The sequence below is a fragment of the Clavelina lepadiformis genome, chromosome 8 (genome assembly GCF_947623445.1).
Source record: "Clavelina lepadiformis chromosome 8, kaClaLepa1.1, whole genome shotgun sequence".
Lineage (NCBI taxonomy): Eukaryota > Metazoa > Chordata > Ascidiacea > Aplousobranchia > Clavelinidae > Clavelina > Clavelina lepadiformis.
Genome location: NC_135247.1, coordinates 7,953,417 through 7,971,907, shown reverse-complemented (window position 1 = coordinate 7,971,907; position 18,491 = coordinate 7,953,417). Strand labels below are relative to the sequence as shown.

Genomic DNA, 18,491 nt, shown 5'->3' with positions numbered 1-18,491 from the left:
GCATTTCCATTGATCTCCAACAACAGAGTGATTTAAAAGAAAATATTTGGAAATGAATCTTGGCGATTTTTACCGAAAACATCTCACCCAAGATGACTTTCCACATTTGAAAAAATTCATAGCTTCAAAAATGGCACTTTTTGGCTCGACGTATTTGTGCGAACAATTTTTTTCCAAAATGGGCTTCATGAAATCCCCCTATCGATCGGTTTTGACAGACGAACACTTGGAAAATGGACTTCGAATTGCTAGCACTTCCTTTGAAGCAAATTTGGAAAAAGTCGTCGGGAAAATGAGCCAGTTGCAAATTTCTCACTGAATTCGTTTAAAGCGAGTGTGACAATAAATTTAATTTGCCGTTTTCTTTAGAAATTCCTGCGTCTTAACTTATATTTCTGCAAGGAGATAACCCCTAATAAAGTCACAAGACCAATAACGAAAGAAACTGTTATTGATTTTGTGCTTTTAACTACGTGTATGTTAATTAAAGGTGTGGCCCGCGGTTTCAACCAGTTGTTGGGATCTGGCCCTCTTGTACAAAAGGTTGCACACCCCTGATTTAAAGCATGCATCTTCTATTATTATTATTAGTAATCAGGGTGAGTTGCATATAATGACTGTATATATTTTAGTTACCTATCAGTTCGTTATTTGTCCTGAAATCGTTTAACCAAACCTGTATCCCTGTTTATCTTGACATTAATAAAGAGTACAGATAAAATAATTAATACCCAAATTATGTTATAATACAAAATTAAATCATTTAAACATGGTAAGTATATTGAAATTAATCAATTTGAAGTGTGGCTTAAAGCCTATATAAATAACAGGGTTGTATTTCTGGGGTACAAAAGAAATATACGCATAACCAAGTATGTCAACGTTTAACGTCAAAGCAGTGGATAAACTATTGAAGCACTGTAGAATGTAGATGAGTGGTTGTCAACCTTTTAAACTTGGCAGATCCCTTTTGATGGTCTCAACGCGGCCACGGACTCTTCCTAAGTTTTTTATTTAAAATTTTACTTCATAGCTTAAACGGCAACCTAACGTTTCATACAGTAGAGTTTGCAAATAATACCAAACTATGTGGACATTTTTTAATTTTTAAACTGAATACACTTAATGGTATTTCCGTTATTGCATATCAGAAACAAGTCTTGAAATACGTGGTCGTGTTTTCGAAATCGCTATTCGCATATCGTCTTCAACGCTGAGTTGGCTACGAGCCTTGGATTTGATATTAACGAGAGCAGAAAATCCACTTTCACAAAGGTAAGTGGAGGCGAATGGAACTACAACATACAATGCTTCTATCGATGCCTTTGGGTACAACTTCAACATGGCACACCAAAACAAAGAGATTTTTCCATAAACAGTTAACGATTGGCTGAGTCATTTCTTAAATTCAGTAATTCATCTTGCACTTCCTCTGGAACAGTTGTTATGTTTACCATAGGAGAAAATAGATTTCATGGAAAGGCTTCTGCTAGATCAGGAAAATACTTTTATTCTATTTCAAGTGATCGTAAATGTTCACTAATTTCTTGTTTTATTTGCATACTGATACTCACACCTTCAAATCCAGAAAGTTTTTCAAACATTGCAAAGTTACCCTGATTGACTTTTCGATTCCAGTTTTTTACCTTTTCTACAAAGCCCAAGAAAGCGTCTTTAATCAATCAATCATTTTATTTTTCGTCAAAAGTTCGGTGGGAACGAAAAATCAAGCCAGTTGTTACTAACACGCGCCATTGAAGAAGAAAAGGCGACAAAGCTGAATAGGCTTAAAACATGTTCAAGAGAAATAACGTTAATATTTCTAATGCTACTTAAAAAGAAACCTCTATGCTAGCAGTGCTTTGCTGTTGAAAATATCTCCTATCATTCAGTCTTTTGAAGAAAGATGAATCTTTTTCCGTATGCTCTGGGTGTTTCTGCTGCAAGTGACGCTTAAGCTTCGGTGGCTTCATTGCTTTGTTGATGAGAACAGTATAACAAAAAGTGCATTGCGCTTTTTCCTTGCCATGATCTGACACTGGGGTAAAGTCTATCGTGAAATAACTTTTCAAGTACTTTCTTGATTTAGCCAAACTGGATAGTTTTTGGAAAACCAAAACTACTTCCTTTACTACAAGTCTGAAACAACTAACTACTACTTTATAGTTTCAACTGAGAATACATGGCTACTTGCCCTTATAATCAGTGTATCCCGCTGCGTTCTCGTATAATTTATCTGTTTTATTACGTCACAATAGGTCAGGGAGATCAATCACAATAGTTTTTATATTGTGACATTGCAATAGTTAATTAAGTAAATGTTTGAACCTATTACAACAACAAACATCAAACAATTTTTAAAAATCGTAATTTATCAATGATGTTGCCAATTCAGAAAGTTTCATGGATCCCCCGAAAATGCTTCGCAGACCCCTGATTGAGAACCACTAGTATAGATGGCATAATGTATAATGGTTGAACATATTACAACTAAAGCAGTAAACATGAAATGGAAAGTGCAATGATGCACAAACGTGTCCAAAACATTTCGCAGGGCACAGCACAAGTAGTGTTATGTCCGCTATGTCAGACGTAAGCTATTAAACCTGAGCACATAGGTCAAAACAAAGCTACTTTTAGCCAAACACATGATTCTAGAACGTTTTGCAACTACAGAATTTTGACATCTTTAGTCTATGACGTTGCAATATCCTGTGACTCATGCAGTGAACTAGTTTCAGAAATGAAATATATTACCATTTATGGTGTGAATTCCATTTCTAATAATTGCGCAACATTTGCCATCAAATTATTATCAGAATATAATATTAATTCAAATAAACATATGTTGAATCACACCACTACAGGTTCTTCAATAATAAACATTAACTTTTGTTGCATTTCTGTGTATTAAGACTTACCTTGATTACTTTAACTTGATCCTTCATTCTTTCTTGTCTTTGCTGAGCAGAAATAACTGCCTGTTTACGATGTGATTCTGCTATTTTCTCTTCCAATTCCAACTGCTGTTTCAGCTTAGATTCCTACGAGACACATAACATATGTACAACCAATAGAATAAACAAATAAAAAAGTACCATAAAGATGGATCAATTTTGTGGCTGGTAATAGACGGTAAGAGAACATGCATAAAAATAAAAGTACAATTGCCAAACAGTAAACATTTATAAATTAAAAATAACAAACCTATAACAGTGAACTTTATTCGCATTAAATATTACAAACGTGGCATCAGAACTGGGCAGCCACTCTTTAATGAGAAGAGTAGGATTATTTTATCCCACTCTTGGATAAAAAGAAGAGCATGATCTTTTTGTTGCTCCCGCTCTTTTTAATAAATCAAAGTTACTGTCCAAACAGAGAATTGAAATTCGAAAATCATTTTGACATATTTGTTATAATGCAGTACTTTTATTTTCATTTTACATTAGGCAAATTATTGTCTTAGCTCATAAAATATATGGACTTACATTGGGTCAATATGATACTATGTACTATGCATATTGCATATATTTATAACAACACAAAAAGCTGTAATATTAAGTTTGTGTCATTGCACACCATTCTCATGACCTCATACCGTGTATCAGTTGGCTCCATAACCCAGTGGTTACAAACAACAAAATCAAAAGAACAAATAAAAAACATTATACACATGAGGCTAGTTCGGTAAACGAGGCTCAAGCAAAAAATATGGAAACCTTTTATATGCCAGAAATAATTTTAAAAGTTTTGATGTGAGCATGGTATACCGACTTCACACAGCAGCTTCAAAGTTTTTAAATATTCAAAAACATTAACAGGCTACACATGTAAGGTTAATTTAGTATTTTTTATTAAAACAAGAGGTTTTGCAAGCTTTAGCTTACTTCACCAGGTGCAAATAAACAAACATAATACTAAGAATATACAAGAATAAAGACATTTGTCTAGTTAACTCACTGGCAAATTCATCAACAACAAAGATAGACAAAAATGAAATAAAATTGAACTAAAGGCATGCAATAAAAATTAAGCAAAATGTATGAAAGCAAGTAGTTTATTTATAAGAACCGACAAAGCAAGAATCTCTGTTGAGACCATCCTCAATAACCTTAAGCTGATCAATAACACGTTGCTACATTGATTCTGCAATTGCTCCAGTTATTGGAGATTGATTCAAGTACTATGGTGATACAGACGAAATCGGTTAATTGCATACTGCATAAACCAGTGGTTCTTAACCTTTTTTCTATATTTTACCCTTTTCGTCAAACAAGACTATTAGATTTATTTATAGATTATTAGATTTCAAGAAATTCAACGGTGATATAACATATTAACAAATTAGTCAAGAATAATTATAATTGGTAAAAGTTCATTTGCCCCTCTCTAATCTCTTGCTTATCAATTATGGTGACTTCGGTCAATAGTCACTTTTGTATGCACGTATGTGCGTACAGCTAACACAGGGTAATAAAAGAAAGAAAAACATGAAAGTTGCAACTGCATGCTCAGCTTGTGCCATATTCAGCACCATTCATGTGCCGTACAATCGAGTAAAGATGGGGTATATGCTTTTACTATGAGAGAAATGGTAATAAATTTACCCCAGGTTAAGAAATGTTAGCTTAAATGCATATATCGTTTTATTGCATACAAATCTGAAGTCCCAGACCAAATCCAGTCTAACCTTAAGTAAAAAACATTGGTTAATCGCATACAGATTAAAAGAATAAACCTGATTATTGCATAAAGGTTTTGTGTCAGTTGATAGTTTTGTTTAGTTAGTTGCATATTTTTGTGACCAGAATATTCCAAACGAAAACATTTTCAGCTTATGTGTTTTACAACGCAATAATTTAGTTCTCTTTCAAATTTGTAGCTGGATTTGTTCCTGCAGAAGAACACACAAAATAACTGCATTGCTCAATAAGTCATTGTAAACATCATTAAGATTATCTCTCATATCGCATTCGGTTTCGCTTGGTCTGTTTTACTTTGCTTTTATTGAGATGATATTTTGGCACGTTATAAATCTTTATGCTGCACAATGTGATCAATGAAGTCTGATAGATTTCTACATGTGCATTCTTCAAGGGAGTAGAACTTTAATTACTGTTACCGGTATAGATTGCATTGTGTTTCTCCATTTTCTGACGTCTTTAGCAAAACGACAGAGCAGCAGAGGCGGATTATACGAAGAAAACTTTAACCGCATTCAGGACGAGGCATTCATTCTTTATCAAAGTGATCATTTTAAAACAAGGTTCATAATCCAACCAAGTGAGACATTTTAAATCATCATATGTAAATCATAAAGTTTAATCCTAATTTTTGGAAAGGATGTTAGTCAAATGGCATAGTTGCAATGACTTTCATCGGTGTTCAAAATGTACCAAACTCAAACATTAATAAGCTAGCAATGCTACAATATTAAATAACGTAAGTTGAATGTGGATTAAAAAGGCATTTTAATTATGTCAGCGGTCAATGATCTTTAACAACATGTCAAGCAAATTTTAGCGGTTAATTTCTTTGATTTTGTTGTTTTAACCATAATCATATGTGCACTATTTATCGCATGTGCGACATAAAATATTTTGATCAGACTTAAGCTCTGGCGTATAAACCCCCGCCTGTTTTTGGGTCTGATAGGCTCATACGTCGGTATATACAAAACAAATCAGTTTATCTGGTAGTGAAGTTTGTGGGCTTTGTTAGAGAGTATTTTTATATAGTGCACCGTCACCTGTTCACAATAAATCTTTTGTCTAGAGCAGAACGCATAAACGCATATATCAGATAATTGCATAAAGCGGACCGAGAAAGTAGATATGTGATTAGCCGATTTCATCTGTATATAAATCATTGATGATATGTTCTAATGACTAACGAACAATAGATCAAGGAATAATTAAATAACAATCAACCTTAACAAGAACACATTTGGTTAGCACAGTTCATCAACAAATAATGTAAATCCAAGTTATTGTAGAGATTCTACCCTAAATTAATGCATCTACATCCACAAATGTCTCGCAAAAATGGTTCACTTACAGGTAGCTGGCCCGCTTTCAAAAGTATAAAATGCATTAAATTCAAACCAAACTATGAAGCCTTTAGTGAGTAAAAAGTTTTTTTCTACATACTGTTACTCTTCAAATATTTTTGTTTGACTGGATTATCGCATTCGAACTTAATGGAAATTATATTTGTACAAATGTTTCAAACAAAAAAGCTGCAACTTCTACACATGATTTTACGATATATATCTATGGAGTACTTTAGTAACAGTAAACGTATCTAATTGAGGTATATGCATAAGCGCCAAAGTTTCAAAACTGCAGGGTATTTGTGGTGACATTCCGATGTATTAACATTCCTTTGTTTACGCCTTGCCTCACGCCTTAATTGTTTACGCCTTGCCTCACGCCTTAATTGCTTCGCCGCCTTAAATAGAACTGTAGAACGTCATTTCAGTAGCAAGCGCAGTGTCGGTTGCTTAATAGTATAAGTTCACATATATAAATGTTATATAGCTGTCACGTTTCGCCTAACTGATTCTATTTGTTTTAGGTCTGTTCAATTCTGTTTTTAATAAAGCCTAAGTTGCTCGAATTTAGTGTTTGAGTTTCAAGGTTATGACAATTTATTAAAAACAGTATAAGACGAACAGGTCATAGACAAGCTCTTACTTCGACCGAAAGATCTCACGGTTAGCCCGGATACCGTCGACGCTCCTAAAGTTTTCAAGTATTGGTTACAGACGGTCGAAGACTACATTGCTACACTGGAAGAGCTACGCCCTATGCAATCGCCCGCTATAAACAAAACAAGAGTTGTTCGAAGCTGTCTTTCGCCCGAAGTTTTCTGCTACGTAGAAGAAGGTGATAGCTACGAGAATATTGTAACTCTTTTGAAAGAGTTGTACGTCCGACCAAGAAATAATGTCTACGCTCGACATCTACTGGTCAGTCGGCAGCAAAACCACGGGGAAAATGTCCTGGAGTACCTTCGTGCCCTTAAGATACTTGCTAAGGATTGTACTTTTGAAACAGTCACAGCGAGTAAGTACCGCGACGAACTTATACGGGACTCTTTCATTAATGGCGTGAGTTCTTCGCTCGTACGTCAACGCCTGTTGGAGATAGATGATATCAACTTACAGCGAGCGACCGATTTAGCCGATAACTTAGAGCGAGCTCAATTGCAATCGAGCTCAATGGGCTCTGTCAGTACCGGCCCTCGCCTGGTGGCTTCGGCCCGATCAACGTTGCCCGCTTTGACACCGAGAGAAAGCACACTACAAACTGGAGGATCACTAGCTGTCGCTCCGAAAGTGCGTGAATTGAGGACTCAGAAGACTTGCTTCTACTGTGGCGGTGCGCTACATGGTCGTAATTATTGTCCCGCCCGTGATCGAGAATGTCGTAATTGCGGAAAAAGAGGCCATTTCTCAAATGTCTGCCGCAGTAATCGCTCTTTTCTACAAACTTCTAAGCAATCCAAGGAATCAAGTGAACTATCAGAACGGTATTCTGCCATCGCCGCTAAAACATCTGGGACCTCATTTCTGGCAGGTGCTCCCGGCTGCCTCCAACGTACAGTCGTCAACGCTGTCATTGAAGGCCGACTCGTTAAAGCCTTGTTAGACTCCGGCGTTTCAGAAAATTTTATCGATAGCTCTTTAGCTGAAAACATCAATTTAAAACCGGAAGGAAAAGTGAGTGATATAACCATGGCTTCCACTGAACTGCAGTTGGAAACACAAGGTCATGTTAAAGCAGCCATTCAACTGCTTGGCCGGAGCTACTCTAACGTTGTGCTGGACATTATACATAACTCTTGTGCCGATATTATCTTGGGACAGAAGTTCCTACAAAGACATGAGGCTGTTACTTTCGAATTTGGTGGAGCTGAAAATCCTCTTGTAGTGTCTGCTGCTTCGGAAAAGGTTTTCGCGGTAGCGGCAGCCGATGTTGACCCACCCAACTTGTTCGAATTTATGCAAAAGGACTACTACCCTGTCGCTTCTCGCACGCGTTCCTACTCGAGGGAAGACTCCGCCTTCATAAAAGCCGAATTTAAAAGATTAATTTCCGAAGACATCATTGAGCCGTCGAAATCGCCTTGGAGAGCTCAATTACTAGTGGTGCGAAACCGAGAAAAATGTCGTTTGGTGGTCGACTACTCACAAACTGTCAATCGCTTCACTTTGCTCGATGCTTATCCGCTTCCACGCATCGAGGACATTGTCAACAAGGTTGGAAAGGACAGATACTATAGCTCACTCGATCTACGGTCGGCCTATCACCAGGTACCGATTCGAGCGAAGGAACGCCCATTCACTGCGTTTGAAGCTTTGGGTTGCCTGTATCAGTACAAAAGACTTCCCTTTGGTGTTACAAACGGTGTGGCCGCTTTTCAAAGAGTGATTGACGATTTCATCCGACGTCATAAGCTAAAAAAGGTATTTGCATATTTGGACGACGTAACAGTTACTGGCGCGACGATAGAAGAACACGATCAAAATTTAGAAGCTTTACTAAATGCCGCGAAGCTTACTGGATTAACTTTCAACGAAGAGAAGTCAAAACTGCGTCAGCAAACCATAAACCTGCTTGGGTACCAGATATCCCACAATCAAGTGAAGCCGGATCCCGAAAGACTCCGCCCGCTACTTGACATGCCTCCACCGAAATCCCCCCGGGAACTTAAAAGAATTTGTGGCATGTTTGCATACTATTCCAAATGGATCGAGAATTTTTCCGGAAAAGCTGGCCCCCTTTTTAAGGCTACCGATTTCCCTTTGAACGCTAAGGCGTCAAATGCTTTTGCCGAGTTAAAAGAAGAAATTGTTAAAGCTAGTCTCAGTAGTATCTCTGAAGATCTGCCGTTCGAGGTTGAGTGCGATGCATCCGACTACGCCGTTGCAGCCACTTTGTCACAAGGAGGGCGCCCAGTGGCGTTTATGTCTCGGACGCTCAGTAAATGTGAACGACGTTATCCTTCTATTGAGAAAGAAGCTACTGCTATCATAGAAGCGGTCCGTAAATGGGCCCATTACCTAAAAGGGAGAACCTTTACATTGGTAACGGACCAACGGTCGGTTTCCTTTATGTTCAGTAAAACCAACAAAGGAAAAATCAAAAACAACAAAATACTGATGTGGCGTCTAGAACTGAGTCCTTTCCACTATGAAATTCGCCACAGGCCAGGGAAGGAAAATGTTGTCCCCGACGCCCTTTCAAGAGTTTGTGCCATGGTGGATTGCCTAAAAGACTTGTCATCGCTTCATGATTCCCTCGGACATCCAGGCTACGCTCGACTCTATCATTTCATCCGTGTTCGAAACCTTCCATACACTAGCGAGGAAGCAAGAACCGCTTGTAAGTCCTGTCGTGTTTGCGCCGAGGTTAAACCTCGTTTTTTTAAAAGACCGCCTGAGACACTCATCAAAGCTACTCACCCGTGGGAACGTTTGAGTATGGACTTCAAAGGACCCGTTAAAGGGACGAAGCCATATCTATTAGTAATTCTTGATGAATTTAGTCGTTATCCTTTTGTTTATCCTTGCAAGAATATGTCTTCAGACACAGTTATCGATTGTCTCTCCGACCTCTTCTGCTTGTTTGGTTTTCCGGCATACATACATAGTGATCGAGGATCCAGCTTCATGAGTCGGGAACTTAAAGATTTCTTAATGGCTCGAGGAATTGCGACAAGTTATTCTACTCCGTATCATCCTCAAGGGAACTCGCAATGCGAAAGAGCCAATCAAACGATTTGGAGAACTATAAAACTCCTCTTGTCCTCCTACAAAACCTCAGAAGAACATTGGGAACGTGTTCTCCCTCAAGCTCTACACGGAATTAGGTCGTTGTTGTGTACGGCCACTAATGAAACCCCACATGAAAGAATGTTTCCTTTTCCAAGACGGGCGACTCTGGGAAGCTCGATGCCAACGTGGTTGCTGAACCAAGGAACCGTGCTGCTGCGTCGATTTGTGCGAAACAAGGGCGATCCCGTCTGCGATCCTGTCGAATTAATGATGGTGAACCCCACCTTCGCACGAGTTAAATATCCAAATGGAAGGGAGAGTACGGTGTCGACTTCCGACCTTGCACCTTGCCCACAAGCAAACACGGCTGACGATGACATTGAGGAAGCCACAGCGTCGGATGTCACTCCACCGTTACGTCAACCGGAATTACGTTTGCCTACAGGCACTGGTGACGGTGTGCGAACAGAAACTGACATTCGAAACGATGGAGACCAGGAAACGTCTTCCGTGGAGACTGATTCACAAACCCCGCGGCGCTCCACGAGAGAGAGAAGACCTCCACAAAGATATGGCGAATGGACTTTGTAGTTTTCTTCAAACATTGTAATTACTTATTATTATTAATACTTAATAATTATTTAACCGGGGGAGAATGTGGTGACATTCCGATGTATTAACATTCCTTTGTTTACGCCTTGCCTCACGCCTTAATTGTTTACGCCTTGCCTCACGCCTTAATTGCTTCGCCGCCTTAAATAGAACTGTAGAACGTCATTTCAGTAGCAAGCGCAGTGTCGGTGGGTCGGCTGCTTAATAGTACGAGTTCACATATATAAATGTTATATAGCTGTCACATTTCGCCTAACTGATTCTATTTGTTTTAGGTCTGTTCAATTCTGTTTTTAATAAAGCCTAAGTTGCTCGAATTTAGTGTTTGAGTTTCAAGGTTATGACAGTATTTTTGGAAATTTCCTTAAACGTTCCTTTTTTTAAATGTTGTACATACAATGCTTTAAGTACAGTCAGACCTCGTTAATCAGAACCACTTCGTTTCGTCATAAAATGTCAGTTTAGCGGGGAATCCGGATTATCGTAAAGCGAAAAATCAATCAATCTTGCAAATGTAGCACCGTGTTCAAAAAGCAGTATGAACCTTACTCCAATTCAAAGTATGTGTATCCGTTAGAGTTTAATGAATGAAACTGCAACAAATGTGCATTTATTTAGCATATTTGTTCCAAAAGTTTTGTGTCGGAGTCGGACAGCGGTGTTTCCGGATTAAAGGGGTAAAATGCATAGGAATAAATATGCTCCCGGCATTTTTGTGTCGGATAACGGGGTTTTCGGTTGTTCGGAGTTTGGATTAACGAGGTTTCACTGTATAACAAATATACATAGTAGTAATTTAAGATAGTTTGCTTTCACGTAGCAGGTACTCTTACAAGTGCATTGACCCATCAATGACCTAAATTTGAATCTTACAAGGTTGTTTGAATGCATGACAAGTGCTTAAACTAAATCTATGTTTTGCTTTCTCTTTCTTGACATTGTTTTATTCTTAAACTCCTGACTTGTGTTGTAAGCCACGTGCACCAAGCAATGCATTGAGCTAGACATGAATAACTAAAAATGTTTATGACAATGACAAAAAAGTTATTTCGTGTCCATAATTTACCAAACAGCAATTGTAATAGGGCAAAAATATTCTTCAAATGCAAAACAAAGCATTAATATTGCCTCGAGTAATGAACCTACTGTGTCTTTCATATAGTTTGGATATTACTAAGTCAGCAACGTGCTTAACCTGATGGACATTTCATCTCACTTAAGCATATAGCCCTACACCATTACCATACCTTCGAATTTGCATAAAAAGAAGACTGTGTAGGGCTACATACTGTTGAAGGTCAACCACGTTTTTTCATGTTTTCATCTTTCGTTTCTTTACTGTCACAACTGCCAAATTTAACTCATCAATTGGCACAGCTACAGTACAGTGGGTTTCATAATAGTAAAAAAATTTTAAAAAAATTGCTACGCCATTGTCCAAAAATACTGGTTTTCCTTTTTCTAAACCAAGGTTTCATGACGTAAAATAAACAGAGGTTCGGTTATCCGTGACAACATAAAGTATGGTAGTCTTTACTGTGGCATTTAAAAATGCACCTAAGAAAAGAAATCTAGCTCTAGATTTCCCTATAGAATTTAGGTTACTGCATGATTAGAAAGTAAGTTTTTTGTCTAACAGTGCGTCAGGCAATCTATCCGTAACGGAATGGTGAAAAACAAGACAGTCCGCTTCCTTTTTTCAGACGTTTACCTGTGGCAGCAGCACCGCAAAGAACACGCTATCGGTGGTGTCTGGTAAGAAACTTGAAAAACGGCGCAATATGTCAGTAATGTATAGGCTTAAAAAGTTAGAATTATTTCTTTACAATAAAATGAGAAACTACTGCGGTTTGCTTCTTGAATAACAGAGCTTTTCAATTTCTTTAGGACTGGAGAATATTTTTTCTATATTGGCAAGGGACCAGGCTCAATATGCACTGAACCCTACTTGCTGCAATTGTTTGAAACATACAGTGCCTTTATTCTTGTGTAACAATTCTTTTATAATATTTAATCTGGGAATTTATTTGCTAGCTTTCATTACTTTGGATGCAATTGCCAGGGGATTTTCATGTAACTTTTGCATGGCATGAAAAAACACCCTACAAACCAAACTTCAGCGCCTATGAGTATTTGTATAAAAAAGATGTTACTTAAAAACATATCATACTACTCTAAGCAGAAGTTACCTTGTTACGTTGATATTGTTCAATGGCTGACTACATCGAGAACAAGCAAGATAAGCAAGCAGCAACCATGCACAAAACAAAATGCAAAAGAGTTAATCACTTACAATTATTAGGTTGCAGATAGTCATCAGCAATCCAGTCAAGCAACAAACCACAATAAATGATGAAAAATGTATTAAATATTCAAAATATTTTGTAATTTCATCCACCAAAATAAAAACACATGTATAGTTGTATACAGTAAACCAGTGCTACTCAAACTTTTAAATACCGTGTGCCGGCAGTACACTTTCTGTCATTCAGCGTTCCAGTAACATATTTCAAAAAGAAAAATAGATAATAACAAAACCAATTTAGATTTTACAAAAGATACACAATAACCAAAGTAATAAACAGTTTTATTTTAATCACTAATGCAAAATTTTAACCTCCTTTTTTGTTATCAGCTTAACAGTAGACAGATAAAAGTCAACTGTTATAAATAAAATTTTTATTGTGTCGTAACAATACAACCAGCTGCTAGAGCAGATTGCACAATATCCTGGCCTGTAGTAAAAATCGTCATGTCAATAAAAACAAACAGAATTGTGTATAGTCCAACAAGCCTATGGAAGTATGTGGAACCATGCCGAGAATGAAAAATAAACTGAGCAAAATAAACCGACAATAAGTTTTGTTAATATATACATTACATAATTGTATAGCTACTGGATTTATAAAACTATAATTGCTAAGCTCCCACTTACTGCATAAGTTCACACAAACTGCTCAAATGGAAATTGTGAGTTACTTAGCGAGGATGTTATTTATCATCTCTGACATCCAGGCCGGATAGCGACTGTCAAAACAGCGACTGTCATAATGGCGACTTCATAATAGCGACGTAATCAAGTGAGCGACATTCCAAACAGCGATTGTATAAATGCCGGCCGCATTAAAACAGCGACTGTTATGATAGCGACTTAACTAGGCTTACCATATTTTTTTGATTGAAAAGCGGAAGAAAATGCAAACAAGTACCGGAACCGTACGAAATAAGTTCTTTCAATAACCCAACTGCAAAAAGATCATCTCCTCCTCCTCCTAGCCTACTATTACTGAACAGTGAACAAGCGAATGCGCTAACAATCAACTCACCACTGGACCAATTACCCGCTACAATGATGTAACAATTACTTTCACATTTAACACAACGAAACAAGAACACGCATGGGGTATTGCTTTTCAGCAAATTGGCTAAACAAACCAATCACATCATGCTAATATTCGTGTAGTGTGGGGCAATGCTGGCTCAGTAAATGCCAAAGCGGGACTTTTAGTTGACTGATCGGGACCCCGGGACAAAGCCTTTAAAAGCGGGACTGTCCCGGCTAAAACGGGACGTATGGTAAGCCTAGACTTAACTCGTGTTCACTGAGTTGAATTCACTGAGTCGAATGAGGCATTTATAAATGGAAGGCAACACTATGACGTGTCACATTAATTTTAAGGTTGTTTGAAAAATTTGCCCCAATGGATTTTATAATTTCAAGAAAAGGAAGTGACATGATAAGTTATGAAGGCTTTTTGTACAGGAAAGACAAAACAAAGTTAAATACAATCAATTGGAGATGTGCTAAAACAGGTTGTAAAGGTCGCCTAACGACAAGCCTTCAGTATCGTGAGCAACAACAACCCCCAGTGAGCAGTGGCGTCCACACGCATCCACCAAACCCTACGGAAGTGGCAGCCAGGAGAGTTGAAAACAGTGTAAAAACAGCTGCAGTAAGAACACGGGATCCACCACGAAGAATCGTGCAGGATGCATTGACCGAAGTTAATGAAGAAGTTGCAGCAGCTGTTGGCTCTTCCACAAATCTGCGTCAAACCATCAGACGGAAAAGGAAAGCAACAGACAACAACCCCCCAGCTCCTGTTAATGTAGGAGAACTGTTCATACCTGATATGTTGAGACAAACAACAGACCAGCGTGGCTTCCTGCTCTATGACAATGGGCCTGGAGATGTTCATCGGATGCTTATTTTCAGCACAGATCAGTTTCTTCAAACCTTACACGATTCCGAACACTGGATGTGTGATGGTACATTCAAAGTGTCACCATCCCTTTTTTATCAAGTATACACTGTGCATGCTATGATACGAAACAATGTGCTTCCCTGCATTTTTGTTCTACTCCCAAATAAGCAACAAGTAACATACTCTCAAATGTGGACTGAAATCAAATCACTGAAACCTGGACTCGCTCCAAGAAGTGTACAGATCGACTTTGAACTAGCTTCCAAAGCTGCGCTCATTAAAGCATTTCCTCAAACGCACATCTACGGCTGTTACTGTCACTTGGGACAATCGCTCTGGAGAAAGATTCAGGAAAACGGACTGCAACGGTTATATGTGCAAGACGACAATATTCGGATGGCACTGAAAATGCTCCTTGCTCTTGCCTTTCTACCAGTGGATGAAGTGAGCGATGCCTTTGATGAATTGGTGGCAGACTACCCAGCAGAAGTAATGCCTCTCGTAAATTACTTCGAAGACAACTACGTGGGCCGAAGAAACAGACGGGGAGACAGACGACAGCCATTGTTTCCCGTACATATGTGGAGTGTGAAAGCCAGACAAGATGCGGGACTGCCACGAACCAACAACCAGCTAGAGAGTTGGCACAATGCGTTTCAGGGATCAACGGAAACATCATCCTTCCATCTTTCGATTCATCGAAGCTTTAAGACGAGAGGAAGCCCTTCAATGGGCAAACCGAACCCAGCTACTACAAGGCAGAGACCTGACTCAGCGAATGAAAAGATACGTGACAATGAACACACGAATCACTGTTGTACAGCAAAATCGAGGCCAGTATGATCTGCGGCAGTTCCTTCGAGCCCTTGCTCACAATTTAGAAATAAACGTGGCTTGATTTTTATTGCAAGACTTTTGGTTGTTTTAAAGTCCCTTTTGGTTTCAATCTTTTTCTAGACCCTGAATTTTATTGCAAGGCTTGACGACTTTCTGTTGTTTGGCTTGACTAGCCTATTTCTTTTTAAATAATGTGACTTCTATGGATAGTCCAAATAAAATGTTGTTTTAAAGTCCCTTTTGGTTTCAATCTTTCACTACGCAGTGTTTGCCTGTTTGTGCGTCCATACGTGTGTAGAGAGGTGTGGGGGATGGAAGGTATGTGTGGAGGGGGTGAAAGAGTGCGTGTGCGCGTAAGCCTTGGATTTAATAAAAGAAGTGAGGTCGCTGTTGTGGCAGTCGCTGTTTTTGATGAATCGCTGTCGTGTAGTCGCTCTATTGACAGTCGCTGTTTTAAATGAATCGCTGTCGTGTGGTCGCTCTATTGACAGTCGCTGTTCTGACAGTCGCTATTTGGAACCCGAGCCATCATCTCTACCTATACCTTGAAGCATCTTCTTATAGGCTTCATTTGCATGTACTGCTTCACGGAATGCTGGCCTTAAACTTTGCCATGTGTTCAACTATTGCTTGATAGGATGTTGGAAGTACTGCCTGAATGAATGAGGTGTTGAAACGATTGATTACTGGCATAATTTAGCACCTTTTGTAGTGTTCGTTGTTGTTGAAAAAGGGCAGAGCTCGTCTTACTTCCAAGAAGCGACCTAGGGACATCACATATGCTATAACTGATACAACAAGACCAGGATCTTGAGTTCAATAGTCCCAAAAAGTAAAAACAAGCTTTCATATATTCAACTTCTTCTACAAATACATGTCTTTTCTGTTTCATGTACAACAAACTTTGTGGAATCGAAACAGTAACTGCAGCAGATTATATAATTACATTATGTCTACAAAAATACCTCTGAATGGTTTTGGTCCAAAAACCATCATCATATTTCAAATCAACTTCATCAAACAAAGTACATTTAAAGATTTGAATAGGAGTGGATAACTTTTTCCAATGAAATGTATGGTCAGTGCAATGGCAGATTTAGACGAGGGTGTGCGGTTGTTGCAACACTCTCCTCAGGGAATTGACCTTTGTTCTGTCATGCTATTATCCCTCTCTTATCGCCATTGATTTCAAAATTTATAGTATAACTCATCTCTTTCATTTCATTTTCCTTTGTCAACGAAAATAAAAAAGACAACATTAGCTGAGGAGTCTAACATTACTACTGAGATGAAGAGATTGTTGTGCAAGTTTAAGGTTGCTTATAATAGAAAGGAACTTTGCACGTGTTCCCATAACTTGCCCGGTTGTAGACAGTGTTCCTAATTCAAGTGTCAATCAATTTGCGATAGACCAAGTAGTAATTGCGATATTAATGACTTCTGCCTTGTGTCTTTATGTATGGCATTGTATTCGCCTTTTTTCCAGAAGTCTTGAAAATGCAGGGCTTAAAAGCCAACAACTAGATGCTTTATGCAAGAAAAAGTACAACCGCATTGCCATCGCTAGCCATTACCATGGTTACTTAACTAGAGTGCGATTATAAACAAACAAAATACTTCTGGAGGTCAAACAATGGCACTGCTGTTATAAACACACTTTAAGATATTACGCAAAAGATAGGAAGTTTTTAGGCGAATTGCTGTTACAAATGAAATCGGTACCTGTATAAACGAATTCGAATGTGGCAACAATTCTCTTATATGAAACTTTTGATTAAATTGGGTTAGGCATAAACTAATAAAAGGCTAATATTCCTGTGCACAGATTGTCATTGATTTTGCTGACCTTTTCTTGTGATTAGAGAAAGTTAGCGAGGATAAACATTATGGTCGTACCGTACCATAACAACATAAAGTTAATGTATACCATAACAAATATCAAACTACCTGTGCAAAATCATTACTTAAAGTTTGGTTCGTCGTTGATGGGCCATCAGTTTGATCAAGAATTTTAAGAACACCATGCGAAGGCGGTATGTAATCAACACCACAATCTAAGAAAGATAAAAATGGAATCATAATTATAATTATCAATTTGAAATTGTCACATCATATCACTTTATCACACAAACATACTGGCCACCAACTGATCACTTTACGAATACGTAAGCAGGAATTTGTGATGCTAGTGAAGACAATACATAATTTCAATATAATAAAAGCTTTCAACTGACATGCAAGGCAAAAGTTTTAAAAGTGAGATATTCTATGAAGTCAATTGAAAAAATCAAAGCATTATTAAATCACAAGATGCATTTAGTACATGGTACACATTAGGTTAAAGTAAGTGGTTACGCTATGGTAACGAGAGATTTACTTGATGACAGTAAATGTTAGTCAGTTTTGTCTACCAGCTTTATGCCCCATTTGTTTAAATGTGTGAAAAGCTAAGTGTGCCTCATTTCCAAGGGCACGAGAAACATTTTAACCCATATTACATACTACTTAGTTATTACTTATAATAAAGAGAAAAACTTGAGGGTAAGTGGCCTTGAAGCAACCTTTCTCAAAGCTATTACATGTCTTTCTTGCGGAATCCCGGTGATGTGACAATGATACAACAGTTGGGACCTGCAGATCTGAGTTATATGACTTTACCCTTGAGAGATACATGCATTTCAAGGCAATGCATTTAACCTAGTGTTGGTACAGATTGAACCGATTTTAAAAAGCCAATTTCTGAAGCCTGAGCTATTGTATTTTCGAGCACAATCTTGATCATTCTCCCAGATTCATGATCATAGATGAGGAATGGAACGAAAAAAGATGCAAAAGTTGAAAGTCTTATAAAGCCCTTGTTTTATGAGCATAAAACCAAGACACAATAACAGCACTTGCTTTTCCAATGAATCATTTTTTTATTACCCGTGAGTTACACTACCAAGTACTTTAACTTCTCCACCTACTGTAGTTTTATTGAGCAAGTTTCCATGTAAAGTGCAATATCTCAGTATTCATTACCCCTTTCCTTATTTCAGTCATCACAAATAGTT

The 18,491-nt window shown here is 38.1% G+C and overlaps 1 protein-coding gene across 5 annotated transcripts in view; it reads right to left on the bottom strand.

The window, feature by feature from the left end:
• The window catches only part of LOC143468886 (E3 ubiquitin-protein ligase LRSAM1-like), a 58,344-nt gene that overhangs the window by 22,582 nt on the left and 17,271 nt on the right, over nt 1–18,491 (bottom strand). For 4 of the 5 annotated variants that reach the window (XR_013119034.1, XM_076966350.1, XM_076966351.1 and 1 more), the window contains exons 6-8: nt 17,386–17,492; nt 12,586–12,615; nt 2,922–3,044 (exon numbers count right to left, since the gene is read on the bottom strand). Coding sequence is in view for 4 of the 5 variants with exons in the window: in XM_076966350.1 (XP_076822465.1) it covers nt 2,922–3,044; nt 12,586–12,615; nt 17,386–17,492 (260 nt within the window). In the remaining variant the exon portion in view is untranslated. The remainder of the gene's footprint in view (nt 1–2,921; nt 3,045–12,585; nt 12,616–17,385; nt 17,493–18,491) is intronic. The other variant, XM_076966353.1, reaches the window with a different exon arrangement.